We start from the raw sequence: 19,991 nt of genomic DNA, 5'->3' as shown, positions 1-19,991 counted from the left end.
CCTGGTCTCTGACCTCCTCCCTATAGGCTGTCTCGTCGTTGTCGGTGACCAAGCATGTTGATCACACTGTTGTGTCGTCTGCAAACTTAATGATGTTGTTGAGTCGTGCCTAGCCATGCAGTCGTGGGTGAACAGGGAGTACAGGAGGGGACTGAGCACGCACCCCCGAGGGGCTCCAGTGTTGAGGATCAGTATGGCAGATGTGTTGCTACCTACCCTCACCACCTGGAGGAGGCCCGTCAGGAAGTCCAGGATCCAGTTGCAGAGGGAGGTGTTTAGTCCCAGGATCCTTAACTTAGTGATGAGCTTTGAGGGTACTATGGTGTTGAACGCTGAGCTGTAATCAATAAATAGCATTCTCACGTAGGTGTTCCTTTTGTCCAGGTGGGAAAAGGCAGTGTGGAGTGCAATAGAGATTGCATCATCTGTGGATCTGTTTGGGCAGTATGCAAATTGGAGTAGGTCTAGGGTTTCTGGAATAATGGTGTTGATGTGAGTCATTACCAGCTTTTCAAAGAACTTCATTGCTACGGACGTGAGTGCTACGGGTCTGTAGTCATTTAGGCAGGTTGCCTTCGTGTTCTTGGGCAAGGGACTATGGTGGTCTGATTGAAACATGTTGGTATTACAGACTCAATCAGGGACATGTTGAAAATGTCAGTGAAGACACCTGCCAGTTGGTCAGCACATGCTTGGAGCACACGTCCTGGTAATCCGTCTGGCCCCACAGCCTTGTGAATGTTGACCTTTTTAAAGGTCTTACTCACGTCGGCTACGGAGAGCGTGATCACACTGTCGTCTTGAACAGCTGATGCGTTCATGCATGCCTCAGTGTTGCTTGCCTCGAAGCGAGCATAGAATAATGTAGCTCGTCTGGTAGGCTCGTGTCACTGGGCAGCTCGCAGCTGTGCTTCCCTTTGTAGTCTGTAATAGTTTGCAAGCCCTGTCACATAAGATGAGTGTTGGAGCCGGTGTAGTACGATTCAATCTTAGCCCTGTATTGACACTTGGCCTGTTTGATGGTTCGTCGCAGGGCATAGCAGGATTTCTTATACGCTTCCGGGTTAGAGTCACGCACCTTGAAAGCGGCAGCTCTACCCTTTAGCTCAGTGCGAATGTTGCCTGTATTCCATGGCTTCTTGTTGGGGTATGTACGTACAGTCACTTTAGGGACAACGTCCTCGATGCACTTATTGATAAAGCCAGTGACTGATGTGGTGTACTCCTCAATGGCATCGGAAGAATCCCGGAACATGTTCCAGTCTGTGATAGCAAAACAGTCCTGTAGTTCAGCATCTGCTTCACCTGACCACTTTTTTTTTTATAAACCGAGTCACTGGTGCTTCCTGCTGTAATTTTTGCTTGTAAGCAGGAGGATAGAATTGTGGGACCTAAAGGGAACGTCTCTGAATGTCCTCAGGATGTCCCCTGTTTGCTGGGTGGTGAGGTTATTTGATTAGTCACTCCCTTAAAGCGCGCGCGTGCGTGCGTGCGTGCGTGCGTGTGTTTCCACCCCTCCATCCACCTCCAACATCAAACACATTCCCCACAGCCCCAGTGGGATAAGACACTCAACACAGCAACTCTCTCAAAAAGACTCTGCATGGCCCCCTCATCACCCAGGCCCATCATACGTCAACACACCCACATCAACAACCCTCACAACAACACACACCTGTCTCAGCCATGCCACCACCGTATCACCACATCATCTCTTAGCAAGAAACTAAAACAAACATTGTTACGGACAGCCAGTTGAGTCGCGTTAAGTGTTGCTGTGCTGTAGGCTACATGGTGTGATATGAAAGGTTGCACTTGTCTTGCATGCATCAATTACTGCGGTTTCATTCTCTGTCATGTTATTTAAGAAGAGGATGCACCCAGTAAAGAACTACATAGCGCATCTCAAAAAGCCTGTTGCACTGAACCGTGGAAGAGCAACCTGTACTGTATAACCATGACTACGAAGTCAAACACAATTTCCTGCATCACCCTGAGAGCAGAACAGACAGGTAAACGAAAGTTCCGCCACTTGACCCAGAGGTCAGCAGTATGGGGACGTTGTGTAGTGAACCCTGGTCTGGCTCCTGGGTGGGAAGAGAGGGACGAGAGGAGAGAAGAAAGGCCTCTGGATTGCTAACGCTAAGGTACTATGAAAACAGAACATTCATGGCCAGCCCAGCTTGGCAGAGACACAGAAAGGAAAGAGGAGAGTTTGCTACATTTACTGCTCTCTGAGAGAAGAGGAGAGGCTACAGTATAATTCAGTGGTTAAGGTAAACGGCATATGAGTGCACAGAAAAATGCAGATAATGACATCTTTCTGACATCCGTACATCTCTGTTTTTCTCTCGCCAAGTTTAAGTCTCTGTGTCCCTCTGCAGTTACATGTTTTCTTTCTATCTCTCTCCCTATAGCAAACTCTCTGAGACGTTTAAACTTTAACAACTGTTCTGGGAAAACCATGAATATGCAGAGTCACACTTTTCTGACTGAATGAACAACAACAGAAGAGGACATTAAAATTCTTGGTAACACACACACGCATGTACATGTACACACACACACACACACACAAACGCACGCACACACACACACTGAATACATAACTGCAAAACCCACAGTCGTTATCGGAGACCAGAAACGTATCCATCTCCAAAATCAAATCACATTTATTTATATAGCCCTTCGTACATCAGCTGATATCTCAAAGTGCTGTACAGAAACCCAGCCTAAAACCCCAAACAGCAAGCAATGCAGGTGTAGAAGCACGGTGGCTAGGAAAAACTCCCTAGAAAGGCCAAATCCAGTAAGCAAACCTCAGAGCTATAAGTAGATATATTTTCTTGGTTCATGGCATTTAAAGTTAACACAGGTAGAGCATGAGACCATTAGCAGAGCATCAGGCCATTAACTGACTAGATCTGTGAGTTTGCTTAAGGTGACTTGGTAACTTTTTAACATGTCCAACTGGCCTGAGAGGTAAATGCTATATGTATATGCTGCCGTTATTAAACCAATTCCTGGACAGCATGACTAAGGACACAATGTACAGGCCTGCCTCAGGGATCCAGACTCACATTTCACATTCAACAATGTTTGGTTCCACAGATAACAAGGTCTGTCCTCACAAGGAATATGAAACTCTACCTGTATCAAATGATTTCATGGATCTAAAGGATAGCAAACGATCAATCTATCCAACTTCAGTCGAGTTGTATATAGGACTAATACAGGACTAAAAGTCTCTGCCTCCCTGACTAAAAGTTCAATTCAACCCTCTGGGCTTTTTCTCTCAAGACAGCAACGGGAGGGAAGAGGGAGTCAGCTGACCCAGGTTTCAGCCAGAAACAGGAAACGTGATCTTTACTGCAGCTCCTTGCAAAACAATCTTGCTATTGTTATCTCTATTTTCCTCCTTTCCTGGTATGTTAAGGGAAATGTAAGACTATATTTTTTGAGGGTTGGTGAGTTCTCATCTTCTTCACTCTCCGTATCACAACCCTTCACTATGTGGTTTCACAAGCAACAAATACCTCGTCCTGACAAACAGAAAACCACAGACACGTACTCGGTTCCAGACTCTGAATAGGCTGTCATGACCCAAATCCAAACTGCTAGAAAATATCTTTGACTGATATTGAGCTTCTTGCTATGGAATGATACACTACCATCTGGGCACATAACACATCACAGACACAGTATCTTTCCTCTGGCATGTGGCAGTAGAATCACAACAGGAGGATCTGAGGAACAACCACAGCACAGCGCTGATGGACCACAGCCTAGTTTTAATTACCTCATTGGTTTAACTTCAATTAAGGGGGCTTGTTGTGTGTCTCATCAGAGCAACAGCAGCAGCTAGCGGAGAATGAGACGCACAGCCCTCTGATGAATAGCGACAGATTAGAGGGACACAGAGGAGAAGGGTCCTGTCAGTTGGCCTGGATGGACACACATGAAACTGGACACTGCAGCCTCGGCCATGACCTCACTCTGTTTTTCTAAGGAAATCGGACTCGTTTGAAAGGATGGAACATAAGCCTGGCACAGCAAGAGCTAGCAGTCAGAGCTAATACATACACTCAGACTGACCGTCAGTGCCAACTATTCCACACACGTAATAAGCATGTCAGCCTTTACAATGAACACTGATTGATAGTTCAAACAGGATTCATCCCCATCAGATTCAAAACAACAACATACACAGTACATGTTTTACTTATTCATATGTACTGTGTTTGTCATTCTGGGAGTACTTTGTGGTGTGAGAACATAAGAATATAGGATCCCCTATTCAACATAGGATCCCCTACCCTACTGTAGTGTTGTGGTGTGCGTACGTGTGTGCGTGTGATGCTCTAAAAGTTAATATATCTAGAGAATCACGTGCTTAAAGTGAAAATACTTTACTTCCTCTGACAAATCATGAAATATGACATGCTCGTCATCATTAGCAGCACTCAACCCAGAACAATGTTTTCTCCAGGATATTTCCATATTTGTCAGTGCATAGATTGTTATAGACATACAGAATAGGCTAGATCTGAACGTTTCTGACAACTGCATAACTCTTCTGACCTGTTCAAAGAAACTTGAATAGTGGGTGGGTTGGTGACATGCATATATATATATAAAGATATATATATATATATAAAGATATATATATATATATAGGCCAGGCCTATTCTGAAGACCGTGAGGTGATATGCAGCAATGAGTTGTTACATTGTTATTTCACGGCTCAAGTGACACATTTAGGGGGCCTACCTGCCACTCTTGAAAAAACGCTGTCCCGTTGGTCTTTGTCTAGGGTAGGTCCCGACGCCGTGATTGCATCTGCAGACCGGGAGAGAAAGTGTATTATTCACAATCATCAAGCAATGAATTATAAATGTTATCTTCGTGATAACTTCAAACATATATATGAAAAGTGTAGGCTGTCTAAAACAAAGGAGCTTACACAGCTTTCAGAAAAAGTAAGAAACACTTTGTTTCCGACAAAAGTATCGCTTCACGATCACGAACTTTATTGTAACAATTCAAAAGTGGAATTCATTTTCTCACTCCGAGAAAACCTGTTGCCCTGGCCTGAACATCTGCTCTGAGGGGATGCCATGGAAACGAGAAAGGAGAGAAATAATATGCCTACATTTACAAGACGGCCCCGCGAGGAGAGGTTGATTGTAGCCCCAATTAAATCGACTTGTTTAAAAATGTTGCCAACCTATTTCTAGAATGACAGACCTGACTACAGTGCACAGAAACATCACCAATATGATACATTCCCAGGTATATAGGGTACTCTACTGCTGCAATATAACACCGAACAATTATCTGAGATCTCGCAAGTTATGGGCATGAATGAAAAGGTGTTACCTTGTAAGGATAAGTCACAAAATAACTCCACATTCTAAACAGGCTACTCCTCCACAAAAAAAGCCAATGATATGATTCGTCCTGTGAAGCCTAGGCTATTTGTGAAATGACTTACAGGGAACGGGACCAGGGTCAAAGGATGAGATTCGTTAGTAGTACAAGAGAGTGAGAAAGAAAGAGTTGTCGCAAGCAACTTGGTAAGTCCAGCCCCTGAAGAAGACGAAAATAGAAATCTAGGCGGGTACCACCAAAAATAGCGTTGACATCACACTACTTCTCTCTGCCATTGTTTCAGCATAGGAGCTTCCTATTGGTACACTCTGTAGCCAATCCGAACACAATACTTTTTACTGTCTGAAACTTTGTTCACAGTTTTTGTCAGATGGCTTCTACAGCTCCACCTGCTGACATGGCAACCACTGTTTATTGCAAGAGAATAACTATGTTAGAGTTACTCGTACTTTTTGGACAACGCTATGTAATAACTTGTGTAATAATAAATATTCTCTGTTCCAATATGTTTCTCAATGTAGCATTTTCATGTAAACTTATGACAACAATCAAGTAAACCTAACAATATGATATAGAGTTTACAAGTGCTCTAGTAGTTCATGTCTCAATTTCTCAATTAGCAGCATGTATGGTTACAGCAGAGAAATATGGAACTCTGAGAAAAGATGAAAGTTAAAACGTAATTTGTCAGCTTTATCTGGGCATCTTCAATTTCACAGACAAATTCTATGAAATGTCAATGAATGCGTACAGTAGCTCCTAGGAAATGGTGCGATCTAAATAGTCACTAAGGGCTTCCTGTCTATCTGTTGGACAAGGTAACCCATGCACATAACTTTATCTGTCACCTCCCACTAACTCTTCCTGTGACCCTGATGCTTTGTTAAACAGTAACAATATAAATAGTGATGTTTGGATTAAAACATCCGAATGACACAGTTGTCTACAGATGTAGGATCTTATTTTGATCACCCTGTTGCAGGAAAACTTTCTTGCAATGCAGGACATGTTTTACTTGTCGTGTATTTGAGGTTTGAAAAGGATTCTGAAGTTTGTCATTTCCACGTTGGAATTTCAGACTTGATTTTCCCTTACGAAAACTTTATCAACCCCTACAAAAATGTCTATTAATTATAATCCACATAATAATGCACATTTCCTGCTGTAGCAAACTGACTCAAAATCAGATCCTACATATGTACATCTCTTGCAGAGGAGCAAATAACACAATATGAGGGTTTGAGGTAGGAGTCGAGCATCACCTGTGTGTGCTGTGCGTGTTTTGAGGACAGGAAATGACAGAAAGTGATCTATGATAAAGAGTTTAGTCCATCTTTCAAAGGCTGTTTTCCCCGACTTGAGCACTGCTTTTATTTCCACTCAACCTCTGTGATGCACTTTTCAAGCTCAACAGTAAAACAAACTGTTCATGCACACCAAGAACGAAACCTACTGCAGGCTGTGCTGTGGGTTATACTCGCCTTCACATGCGTATGCACAGGGGGAGCCCAGCACCCTTACCAGAAATCCTCCCAAAGTGTGGGTGTTTATGAGTGTGTGCATGTGTGTGTGGTTTGTCTTGTCAATTACACAATCCCCCAGTCTGAATCACGTCCGGAATGAGCTGAAAATAACAAGACCACAGTGTGTGTGACAGTGAAACGGCACAGCAGGCTAGCAGCCCACAGTTAGGCACACACACATGATCACAAACACAGGCAGAAATTTAGGCGCATTGGCGAGTTGCTGGCCTATGTGAGCCTCCCTGCACTGTAACACCCAAATGTAAAAGACAGGCAGCAGTGACCAATCTGTTGCTCTGGTTTAGACTGATGTTAAACTGTTTTATTTTACCCATATTATGCTGTGTCAGAGGCTTGATGCATACAAACACTCTTTTAGAGTGACTGTAAGACACTAAGAATTTCTAAGAATATAATTCAATCAAATGTATCCAAAATGTTTAAACAGAGGTTGGACACACAGAGGGCCCAGTTAAAACATGTTGAAATTTATTTGTATAGAATATTTACCGCGTTCAGATGTCAGTTAATGTGAGGGAAGAGGCCTCTATGTCAGTTCTGTATGTACAGGATGTGGTCAGCTGTGTATGTACAGTTGAAGTCGGAAGTTTACATACACTTACGTTGGAGTCATTAAAACTCATTTTTCAACCACTCCACACATTTCTTGTTAACAAACTATATTTTGGTAAGTCGGTTAGGACATCTACTTTGTGCATGACAAGTCATTTTTCCAACAATTGTTTACAGACAAATGATTTCACTTATAATTCACTGTATCACAATTCCAGTGGGTCAGAAGTTTACATACACTAAGTTGACTGTGCCTTTAAACAGCTTGGAAAATTCCAGAAAATGATGTCATGGCTTTAGAAGCTTCTGATAGGCTAATTGACATAATTTGAGTCAATTGGAGGTGGACCTGTGGATGTATTTCAAGGCCTACCTTCAAACTCAGTGCCTCTTTGCTTGACATCATGGGAAAATCTAAAGAAATCAGCCAAGACCTCAGAAAAGAATTGTAGACCTCCAGAAGTCTGGTTCATCCTTGGGAGCAATTTCCAAACGCCTGAAGGTACCACGTTCATCTGTACAAACAATAGTACGCAAGTATAAACACCATGGGACCACGCAGCCGTCATACAGGAAGGAGACGCGTTCTGTTTCCGAGAGATGAACGTACTTTGGTGCAAAAAGTGCAAATCAATCCCAGAACAACAGCAAAGGACCTTGTGAAGATGATGGAGGAAACAGGTACAAAGTATTTATATCCACAGTAAAATGAGTCCTATATCGACATAACCTGAAAGGCCGCTCAGCAAGGGAGAAGCTACTGCTCCAAAACCAGCATAAAAAATCCAGACTACGGTTTGCAACTGCACATGGGGACAAAGATCGTACTTTTTGGTGAAATCTCCTCTGGTCTGATGAAACAAAAATAGAACTGTTTGGCCATAATGACCATCATTATGTTTGGAGGAAAAGGGGGGAAGCTTGCAAGCCGAAGAACACCATCCCAACCTTGAAGCACGGGGGTGGCAGCATCATGTTGTGGGGATGCTTTGCTGCAGGAGGGACTGGTGCACTTTGCAAAATAGATGGCATCATGAGGAGTAAAATTATGTGGATATATTGAAGCAACATCTCAAGACGTTAGTCAGGAAGTTAAAGCTTGGTCGCAAATGGGTCTTCCAAATGGACATTAACCCCAAGCATACTTCCAAAGTTGTGGCAAAATGGCTTAAGGACAACAAAGTCAAGGCATTGGAGTGGCCATCATAAAGTCTTGACCTCAATCCCATAGAAAATTTGTGGGCAGAACTGAAAAAGCGTGTGCGAGCAAGGAGGCCTACAAACCTGACTCCGTTACACCAACTCTGTCAGGAAAAAGGGGCCAAAATTCACCCAACTTATTGTGGGAAGCTTGTGGAAGGCTATCCGAAAGGTTTGACCCAAGTTAAACAATTTAAAGGCAATGCTACCAAATACTAATTTAGTGTATGTAAACCTCTGACCAACTGGGAATGTGATGAAAGAAATTAAAGCGGAAATAAATCATTATCTCTACTATTATTCTGACATTTCACATTCTTAAAATAAAGTGGTGATCCTAACTGACCTAAGACAGGGAATTTTTACCAGGATTAAATGTCAGGAATTGTGAAAAACTAAGTTTAAATGTATTTGGCTGAGGTGTATGTAAACTTCCAACTTCTGACTCCCACCTGCACAATTTCACTGACAAGGACTCTCAGTTTCACACACATATTATAAATCAGGATCAATACACAAAATAAGACAACGCTTCCAAAAAGTGCAAGATGAGTACTGTCAAAACGTAAACCATGTTCCACGGCAAGATCCTGGGATGCCTCTTAATTACATTAAAATACACCGAATTTTTGCAACTTTGCTGTACATTCCAACTCAAGTCAATAAGACATAGATAGATACAGATATTATTTTAGGCCTTTCAGGACAAGACCTGGTAACCTCTGCCCAAGATCACAATGTGGTCCAGAGAGAGAGGGCATCAGACAGACGGGGACAGGGATGGAGGGAGGAGGGCATCAGACAGACGGGGACAGGGATGGAGGGAGGAGGGCATCAGACAGACGGTGACAGGGATGGAGGGAGGAGGGCATCAGACAGACGGTGACAGGGACGGAGGGAGGAGGGCATCAGACAGACGGGGACAGGGATGGAGGGAGGAGGGCATCAGACAGACGGTGACAGGGATGGAGGGAGGAGGGCATCAGACAGACGGGGACAGGGATGGATGGAGGAGGGCATCAGACAGACGGGGACAGGGATGGAGGGAGGAGGGCATCAGACAGACGGGGACAGGGATGGAGGGAGGAAGGCATCAGACAGACGGTGACAGGGATGGAGGGAGGAGGACATCAGACAGACGGTGACAGGGACGGAGGGAGGAGGGCATCAGACAGACGGGGACAGGGATGGAGGGAGGAGGGCATCAGACAGACGGTGACAGGGATGGAGGGAGGAGGGCATCAGACAGACGGGGACAGGGATGGAGGGAGGAGGGCATCAGACAGACGGGGACAGGGATGGAGGGAGGAGGGCATCAGACAGACGGTGACAGGGACGGAGGGAGGAGGGCATCAGACAGACGGTGACAGGGACGGAGGGAGGAGGGCATCAGACAGACGGTGACAGGGATGGAGGGAGGAGGGCATCAGACAGACGGGGACAGGGATGGAGGGAGGAGGGCATCAGACAGACGGTGACAGGGACGGAGGGAGGAGGGCATCAGACAGACGGTGACAGGGATGGAGGGAGGAGGGCATCAGACAGACGGGGACAGGGATGGAGGGAGGAGGGCATCAGACAGACGGTGACAGAGACGGAGGGAGGAGGGCATCAGACAGACGGTGACAGGGACGGAGGGAGGAGGGCATCAGACAGACGGTGACAGGGATGGAGGGAGGAGGGCATCAGACAGACGGGGACAGGGATGGAGGGAGGAGGGCATCAGACAGACGGTGACAGGGACGGAGGGAGGAGGGCATCAGACAGACGGTGACAGGGATGGAGGGAGGAGGGCATCAGACAGACGGGGACAGGGATGGAGGGAGGAGGGCATCAGACAGACGGTGACAGGGACGGAGGGAGGAGGGCATCAGACAGACGGTGACAGGGACGGAGGGAGGAGGAGGGCAGGATGAAGACAGCCATTGTTTGGGTTCTAAACGGGGCTCAGCTGGCCCGCTGGAGCACCATGCTCCGCGCTGGGGCACCATGCGGCACACTGGGACACCATGCTGCACACCATGCGGCACACTGGGACACCATGTGGCACACAGGCTAGAGTAAACACTGTGCCCAACCTCTAGCCTAAACCTTCAGTACTGGCTATTATCTCTGAGCAGGCAGTCAGACGCGCACACTTGCATACAGACACGCAAACATACGCAAACATACTCGCAAACACACCATGTAGTGGTGTAGCTAATTACTGGAACTACACACTAGTTTTTTGGCAAAAACTAAATAAAATATGGGTGAAGTAGGCAAGAATTTTCTTCATTTTTCAGCATCAGACCTGCCTAATTCTCACTTCTAGATTTTCAGTGTAGCTTCCCCAGCACTGGTCATACAGCTTCAAGCACATATACTGTAGTATACCGTCATACACAAACGTACTGTACAGAAATGTACACTAGTGTTCCATCAGGCACACAACACACAACACAAACAAAGTGTGTCTTTGTCATTGTCCGTGTTATTGAAACCCCTTGGCCCCAGAATGCCTGCCAGCCAGCCAATCCAGTCATATGAAACAACTCTCTCTCTGCCTGCCCTGACCTCAATGCATCTACTCTACAACACACACTCACAAATAGGGACTTTTTATTTTTCCGATGTCTAGTATAATGTCTGATCAAGATGACAAGGGAAAGGGCTAACCGGGAGACCAGAAGTTGCCAACAGTGGTGGTGGTTGTTGAGTGTAAAATATCAGGCAGACAGCCTGCAGGTCACCACAGTGCATGGTACCACCCTGGTGGCCTACTCCATCATCACCCAACAAATGATCAAGATACAATTTCTGAAATATCCACAATAATTCAGCATCTATGGTTTAAGAAATAATACACATTTTGTATTCTTGCTCTATCTGTAACGGATTTCCTCTTCGTCTGAGGAGGAGTAGCAAGGATCGGACCAATGTGCAGCGTGGTAAGTGTCCATAATGAGATATTTCATAACTCAATAGAACACTGAACAAAATAACAAAAGTACAAACAAACAACCGAAACAGTCCCGTATGGTGCAAACACTAACACAGGAATATGTTTTCCTGCCATGAATCACTCCCATTTAGTGATTAAAAGAGAACCAAAGCACTAAGTCATCCTAAAGCAGAAAGTTGGTAAATACGAGCATTTGAATTCAATATAGATATAACTAGATTACAGTTATTGTGCCAGCTGTTGAGAACCTTTCCACTGAATCAAACCTCATGAAGCTGTTAATTTCAAGGCGCTGTTGGCCTTTATGTTAGCTACATGTGTGGACAGTATGCAGTTGTAAAAATCAGTACTGGGCATTTACTTGTGTGTATATAAATGAGATCATTTTAAATCTCTGGAGAATCATATTTCACCAATTATGAAACACAATGTACAATGGTCTAAGTGACCAGTACCAGCAGTGTAGTGAATATAAGCAGAATGCCTCCTGGTAAATGTCCTGGCACAGAAACACCAGGCTGTGGGAGAGTGAAACAGTTACATATATGTGAACTGATAGGCCTATACTTTATTACTGCAGTGTGAGAGAAGAAAGAAGAGGGAGTGAAGGAGAGAGAATGGAGGAGTGAGCAATGTGTCTGATGTGAGGATGGTCACAGCTTGCCAACAGGGTCCTTCCCTTTAAGAAGCCAAAAGGAATGTGAAAAATGCTGGATAAGGAGGTATGGAAGCAGCAGTCATAGTTATAACACTCACAGTATGGCAGAGAGAGAGAGCAGTCATATAGTTATAACACTCACAGTATGGCAGAGAGAGAGAGAGAGCTGCAGTCATATAGTTATAACACTCACAGTATGGCGGAGAGAGAGAGAGAGAGCAGCAGTCATATAGTTATAACACTCACAGTATGGCGGAGAGAGAGAGAGAGAGCAGCAGTCATATAGTTATAACACCCACAGTATGGCGGAGAGAGAGCAGCAGTCATATAGTTATAACACTCACAGTATGGCGGAGAGAGAGAGAGAGAGCAGCAGTCATATAGTTATAACACTCACAGTATGGCGGAGAGAGAGCAGCAGTCATATAGTTATAACACGCACAGTATGGCGGAGAGAGAGCAGCAGTCATATAGTTATAACACGCACAGTATGGCGGAGAGAGAGCGTAGTCATATAGTTATAACACTCACAGTATGGCGGAGAGAGAGAGAGAGCAGCAGTCATATAGTAATAACACAGTATGGCGGAGAGAGAGCAGTCGTATCGTTATAACACTCACAGTATGGCAGAGAGAGAGAGCATAGAGAAAGACATATGGAGAATGGACTTGAGTACAGGACAGTTTGTTGGAGAGTGAATACTACAATGGAATCAGTGGATGTTTAGATGTTTAATAGTGGAGTCGTGTGTGTATTTGTGCACACATGCAAGTGTATGTGTGTGTGTGTGTTTGAAAGAGGTTGACAGAAATGGGATAACAGTGTGCAGTGCTGTATATAAGCAAGGAGCAGCAGTGAAGGATGGCGTGGACAGGGTTTACAGTACAGGATCATTTTGGTCAATTAGCAGACGCTCTTATCCAGAGCGATTAGGGTTGAGTGCCTTGCTCAAGGGCACCCCGACAGATTCTTCACCCAGTCGGCACAGGGATTCGAACCAACAACATTTACTGGCCCAATGCTCTTAACCACTAGGCTATCTGCGACCCAGCATAATGTCTGTTGGCCCTCGCTTATCAGTCGTACACCCCCTGAACTGCACGTACAGAATCCAATTCACACCCAGTCATACTAAAAAATACGCACATATACACAGGGACACTCATAGCACATTTTCCATGGGTTTTTAGTATCCATTCGTTCACTAACGTGGTGGGTGGTTGTGTGAGCGAGAGTCTGAAACATACAGCTGGCTGTGTCAGAGGCCTAACTGGAAAGTGTTGGTTAGAGCTCTCTATCCTGTACATCATCAGTGTCTCTGTTCAGTACACCACCAGGTTCAAACAGTCACTTTCCAAAACAAAAGGAAAACAGCTCACACTAGGTTCTCTCTAGAACAGTCATCAAGCTCTACTGTGTTCATATATATATATATATTTAATGGAGATTGATAATCTATTCAACCCAACATTAGGTAGTAGGTGGTATGTCTGATGAGTTTCACATGAGCACATACCTCATATAAAGTAATACTATAGGAAATAACTATGGTATACCTTATGTTTGCTATTTTTAATATTGATTCATACAGATACCACATGTGGCAATTTTCAGTCAAAGCTCAATGGAAACTAAATCTCCTTCTCCAATTAAACTTGAAACTGATTTCATGCATTTTTGTAGATGGTTCAAAAGAGCAAGACAGCCCAGGGGGAATCCCAGAGGGCACCTCAATATCGGTATCGGCGATCAGAATGAGATCTCACATCTCAACTCCCACTATTCTCACAAACAACAAGACAAACGAGGTGGGCGTAGGACATGGAGAGAAGCCCAAAATAGCCTGTCACATTCTCTATATCTCTTTCTGCCTTTCCATCTCTATCTTGCGCACACACAGTATCAGTTACTTATCTGCCTATCTGGTCCTTGAATGTGAGAAATTCTATGTACCTAGATGTATATAAAATGTTACACAAGTACTAAGTTAACCCCATCAATCATGATGGCCTGAGTTCTGTCACTAAGATAATCATGAAACCATGTACAGGCGTCCGAGCTCAGGCCGATCAAGGAAAACTCCTTCAATAAAATAGCATGATCAACAGTATCAAAAGCTTTTGACAGTTCCACAAACAAAACATCACATTTCATTTTAGTGTCTAAATCATTAAAAACTACAGTGGTTTCTGTAATAGTGCTCTGAATTTCTTGAAGTACATAAAGGTGTACCACAGGGGTTGATTTTGAGACCTCTTCTCTTCACTACTCATATAAACCCCATTGGTCAATCCAATATTTTTATTTACTTCATCTATATACGGATGATACTATTATGTATGCAATTGCCGTGACTGTTGATCTGGATGTGTCAAAACCAGTCAGATTATATAGCTATTTTAGAATCCCTTCCTGATTTAAACAATTACATGTTGTTTTCAAACTCTCGTAAGAATGTTTCAGCTGAACCACATGTTCACTGATTAGGTGCTTTTCCAATCGAACGTGTTCCCGCATATTAATGCTTAGGCATTTGGATTGATAAGGATTTGATGTTTAAACAACATATAGAGGAGCTGGTTAAGAAGCTAAGAAGTTGTATTTTTCTACAGAAACAGATTGTGCCTTTCTCTAAGTAGTAGGAAGCAGATTATTCAGTCAACCTTTTTATCTGTTCTTGATTATAGTGATATTATTTATTGAAAGGGCAGCTGCTTAAACCTTTGGATGCCATCTACCATAGTGCCCTTGGTTTTGTTGACAGGTGACAGTTCTGATCCTCATCACTGCATCCTGTATCAAAAGGTTGGCTGGACTTCGCTAAAGACCCATAGATCTCTACATTACTCCCTTTTTGTTTACTAGGCCCTACTTCATAAATGCTGTCTTATCTAACTTTGCTGTTGAAGTATAGACACCAGAGTTGCGTAACCAGTTCACAGGATTGGATAACTCGAGGTTCCTTGGGTCTCCACCGAGCTAGGTAGATCTGCTTTTAGTTTTAATGCACCGTATTCCTGGAACAAAATTCTAAATACATTTCATCTTGATGTTCTGGTTTCGTTTGGGCAATTTAGAGTATTAATTGGGGACTCATTTTGTGGAGGAATGTAACTGTTTTTCTGGGTGATTTGTGATGCTTCCCATGACTGTGTTTTTGTATTTTAATGTGTATATGTTTGAGTATAATGTGTATATTTATGTTGTATATACAGGGCCCATTGGTAAAAGACACCTAGATCTCCATATGTTTTCCCGGTTAAAATAAAGGTTAAATAAAACACTTTCTGATTGTAACAATCAACATTGTTTAAATCATTTTATGACATGTTATCAGGCCTGAAGTTTGTAAGCAAAGCGGCAGCATCTGTAGTTACATTGTATCACCAGAGGAGGGCGGTCAGTAAGGTAGTAAACCACTCGTGCTTTCTCTGCATCTCTCCTCTGAACAGTTGGTGGCAACTTAATTGGGGAGGACGTACTCGTGGTAACGGCTGGAGCAGAATGGTATCATATATATCAAACACATGGTTTCCATGTGTTTCATGGCATTCTATTTGCTCCTTTTCAGACATTATTATGAGACGTCCTCCCCTCAGCAGCTTCCACTGCCTCTGAACCATCTGTTGCCCCTTAGCATCATCTTCTCCATGACCCCTCTAACTCCGCCTCATTAATCTCAACCCTGGTCTCTCAGCCACTTCATCTGGAGCACCTCTTTACTTAAAGACTTCATCTGGACTCAACAGGGGTAAGAACATCTCTGGAATACCAAACACAACAAAACAATGACTAGGCTATGATTTCCATATTGATTCAATAGGCACAGTCAGGCCTACCGTTGTCTATTGTTCAACATTAGATACACCAAACAAGTTTGCCATAGATACACAACCCTTGGAGGGCAACATGTGGAAGACTCCATTTGTTTTGAGATGTGAGTGAAATGTTACACCAGACCAGTACCCACCCTGCCCCCACATTCACTGTGTCCTCTGACTCCACTAGCCCTCCATGCCTGGGAATAAAGGGGAGAGAAAAGCATGGCTCTTCCTGACAGGATATCCTGCCCTGAAGTCCTGCTCCTAGGCTCCATGTGACCTCTTAACCCTTCCTGACCTCCAGCCACAGCCACAGCCACAGCATTACAGCCACTGTGCACCCTCCAACACCTCCCTCCCCACCGCCCCGGGCCCCTCACAGTAAATGGAAGCCATTAGGTGATGAATGAGTGTCGTTGGTGTTGATTTAAGCTCAACGGCTCCCCTGGTGTCCCATATGAACGGAGTGGGTATACCACAACACTGGAGGTAATTAGCCAATCATCCCGTGGCCTCTCCCACACCCAAGGTCAGTAACTGAGTCCTTTCTCACCCATCTGTTCAGTCAGGCTCAATGGGCTAGGAAAAATACTGCTCTGCCTCCAGTCTGAATGTGGTGATGCTCAGTGAGGCTTCAAATCACACAGCCACTTTGATCAAAATTATTTTGTGTGTAGGTGGTGCTGTTTGTGCGTGCGTGTGGCTGTTTTGTGTGTGTGTGTGTGTGTGTGTGTGTGTGTGTGTGTGTGTGTGTGTGTGTGTGTGTGTAGAGAGAGAGCTGTTCACACACAGAGTGGAAGGAGGTTCCCAGTGGACACAGGACAGGGGCAGGGTTGTCCAGAGACTGGAGTGGAAATCAACACTTCCAGTCAGGACAGGAAGGGCTACTGCTGCTGCCCCTTATCACTGACTACACAGGCTGGGAGGAAGAGGGCTGGGGAGAGAGAACTGGATGGAGTAACAGACAGTGACAGTCAGATAGAAAAAGAAGGAGGGATACATTGACAGAAAGTGAGAGGGTATTTGATAAAGAGGCAAATGAAAGAGTGGAATGTAAAGGGTGTAGAGAGATACAAGATAGGCTACTGTAGATGAGGAGTGAGGCAAGTGGAATGTACTATAGTATCTGCTATCTGTCTGTGACAAACACATCGAAGATTAGATTGACAGCATCCTTGTAGTTGTACGTTTGTTCTGTAAGGTGGAACATATTTGAAGTAGATAAAAGTGAAGAAAGCATCAGTATGTTGTTATAACAGGCTCAGTGATTGATGGAGTCTGCACGCATAACAATCACACGGTGGTTAAATATGGCAGCCCAATTCGGATCTTTTTTTCCACTAATTGGTATTTTGACCGAAAAGATCTGATGTGGAAAGATTTGATGTAATTGGTCAAACTATCAATTATTGGGAAAAAATATCAGAATTGGGCTGATGTATCACCAACATCTCTGGTGACCTAGCTACGATGATAACATGCACAACACTGTCAGAGACTATGCACAGACTCCCCCAGCCCACACTCAGAGTCAAGTTAACATTGCTACAACCCTACCAGTTGTGTATGCAGAGGGAAACAGGGTTTGGGAGCAGGGTGGGGAAGCTTTCAGCACTCAACACTTGGGATTGTCCCAGATGGACACAAGCCACTCCCTCCCTTTCAAAACAGCCCATGACAGAGGCCAGACCTCTCCTCTCCTGTCCTCTCCTCTCCGGTTCCTAAGCACATGTAAACTATGGGGATTTAGTGACAACAACAGAATACGCCAAACATATTCCCTCTGCCTTTAGCAAAGTCCTCTCTGACAATTTGTCTGTCCTCTGGCAGTCAACACATCACAAATGCGGGCTAACTCACTTCCAGTGTGGGTGGGTCTGTTTCCAATTTTCTCACCCCTCCGCCCCAAAAATAAAACTTTGTTCCAAAAACAACAAAAAAAGCAAGAAAAAAAGCCACACTTAAATGTTCCACACTATTAAAGACACAGGGGAAACTAAAGCAGCTCCATCTTGCTGCTCCGCAAATGGTTATCACTGTTTTCCTTCCTTTCTTTGAGAGAGCGTGGGAGCACGCTCGGAGAGGAGAAGAAAACCTGTGCAGAAAACAACAGGAGGAAGCTGGAAACATGAGCAGGGGGCTGCAGAATGAGCCGGGGGAGAAGAGAAAAGAGGGAGAGGAACCGGGGAAAGGGCAAGAAAAAGAGTGAGAGAGCACTTTGACTGGGTACGATGTTAATCTCTGAAGCGCTGACTTTGAAACAAAATGTATATTGAACATTAACTTAATCCACAAGTGATTTTTAAGCCAACTCACACACAAAAGAGGACTGAGACATGGTTGCATTTCCACATAGACACATTCTCCTTCCATACTATAACAGACATAAAAACACATTTAATGAAAGCGTAACTGCTGTAAAGTTAGAGTAGCGCTGAAGCAGGGTCTTACCAGCTGGTAGGGTGAACATCCAGTCAGGATAGCGTCAGGGTGTCTCTACGCCATATCCAGTCCAGAGCAGGCAGGCACAGTGTCAGCTCCCTCTATCCAGGCTAGCAGGGGAAAAGTGAGGGGCCGCAACAAAAGGCATAGAGGGAGGGAGAAAGAGATTAACCACTCTGAGCTAACTGGTGGACTCTCTCTCTCTAACACACACTAGTCACATGTACGCATAACCTGTTCACAGTTGGTCCCCCCTATCACTGACTTTTGGGTAACTTATGTCAGAGTTGCCTCAGAAGCTGAAGTGGCGAGTGGAGGAAAAGAAAGAGGATTAGAATGTGTGTGCAGTGGTGTGTGTGTGTGTGTGAGAGAGTGAGAGTGTGTGAGAGAGAGGAGCTGGGGAGAGGGGGGTTAAGGTAGGAGGGACAGGCACAGCTTGGAGGCCGGAGGCAGACTACTAAAGACAATGGCAGGAAACACTATCAGGAGGGGGAAAAACCATTGCAAAAATCATTTTAAAGTGCAAAAACAATGACATCCACATGGAAAACAAATGATGCACTGTGCCTCGACTGCAAACAATGACATACAAAACAACAATGATAAAGATAAGAGATTTTTAGCCCTGCTGTTTGAGTCCTACTGTAGGCCCATATCAAAGTCCTAGTTTCACTTCAAGCTTTCCTCAGGGCCGGTCCCTGCTGTTCTGCCGCCATAGACGAGACCAAAAACTGCCACCCCCAGCAAAAACTATAATAGTCCCAGTAAGTAAAATGACGTTGAAAATATATCTAATGTACATATTTTCCAGACATTGAATTTAGGTTCTGAATAAGCGGTGAAAAGGTATTTTCCGTATGTTTAAAATACATATTTTTTCAGGATGTTGAAAAGGCATATTTTACAGACATTGCATGTATTTTCAGATGTTGAGATCAGGCTCATATTTGGTTCTGAATGAAAGTTGAAAATAAGCCATTTATAGACGTCAATGTTTGTGCCATATCAAGGCTGGTCCAGACCGAACAAAATCTGAACCAAACATAGACATCTATGATTGGTTCATATTTGGTCCAGACAGGACCAAAAACCAATGTCCGTGGATGTGGAAATCAAGGCCGGTCCGGAACTGCACCAAAAGGCGTCGTGTCGGTCCGCGCTTACTGAGGTGTAGCCTACAGTGTTTCCTGAAATATCATTTTATGAATGCCCAGCTATGTGATAAGCCTACCGTTTGTAAAACACCAAAAAACAAAGTCCGGACAGGACCAAAAAAATATGTTTCGTGCTTAATGGGGTGTAGCCTACCATGTCTGCAATGGAATTTTATGAATGCCCATCCATGTGCTAGGCCCACCATTTGTAAAACAGGTTGTTGCATTGTCTTCATTAGTCCTGATTCCTGTGACTCATCAATTTAGCTATTTATGCTCTGAATA

General features: G+C 44.2%; 1 protein-coding gene across 5 annotated transcripts in view; it reads right to left on the bottom strand.

Annotated features, from left to right (window-relative positions):
* Positions 1-18,945, bottom strand: part of LOC129860858 (histone deacetylase 7-like) — a 72,581-nt gene extending 53,636 nt beyond the window's left edge. For 3 of the 5 annotated variants that reach the window (XM_055931713.1, XM_055931715.1, XM_055931714.1), the window contains exons 1-2: positions 18,562-18,945; positions 4,771-4,839 (exon numbers count right to left, since the gene is read on the bottom strand). In XM_055931713.1, coding sequence (XP_055787688.1) covers positions 4,771-4,839; positions 18,562-18,580 — 88 coding nt within the window. In that variant the 5' untranslated portion in view covers positions 18,581-18,945. Of the gene's footprint in view, positions 1-4,770; positions 4,840-5,379; positions 5,618-18,561 lie in introns of those variants that run through there. The other 2 variants (XM_055931716.1, XM_055931717.1) reach the window with 2 other exon arrangements.
* Between the last annotated feature and the right edge of the window lie 1,046 nt (positions 18,946-19,991).

The sequence above is a fragment of the Salvelinus fontinalis genome, chromosome 8, assembly GCF_029448725.1.
Source record: "Salvelinus fontinalis isolate EN_2023a chromosome 8, ASM2944872v1, whole genome shotgun sequence".
Classification (NCBI taxonomy): Eukaryota; Metazoa; Chordata; class Actinopteri; order Salmoniformes; family Salmonidae; genus Salvelinus; species Salvelinus fontinalis.
The sequence above is the reverse complement of the archived record's forward strand: the minus strand, read 5'-3'. Positions and strand labels throughout refer to the sequence as shown.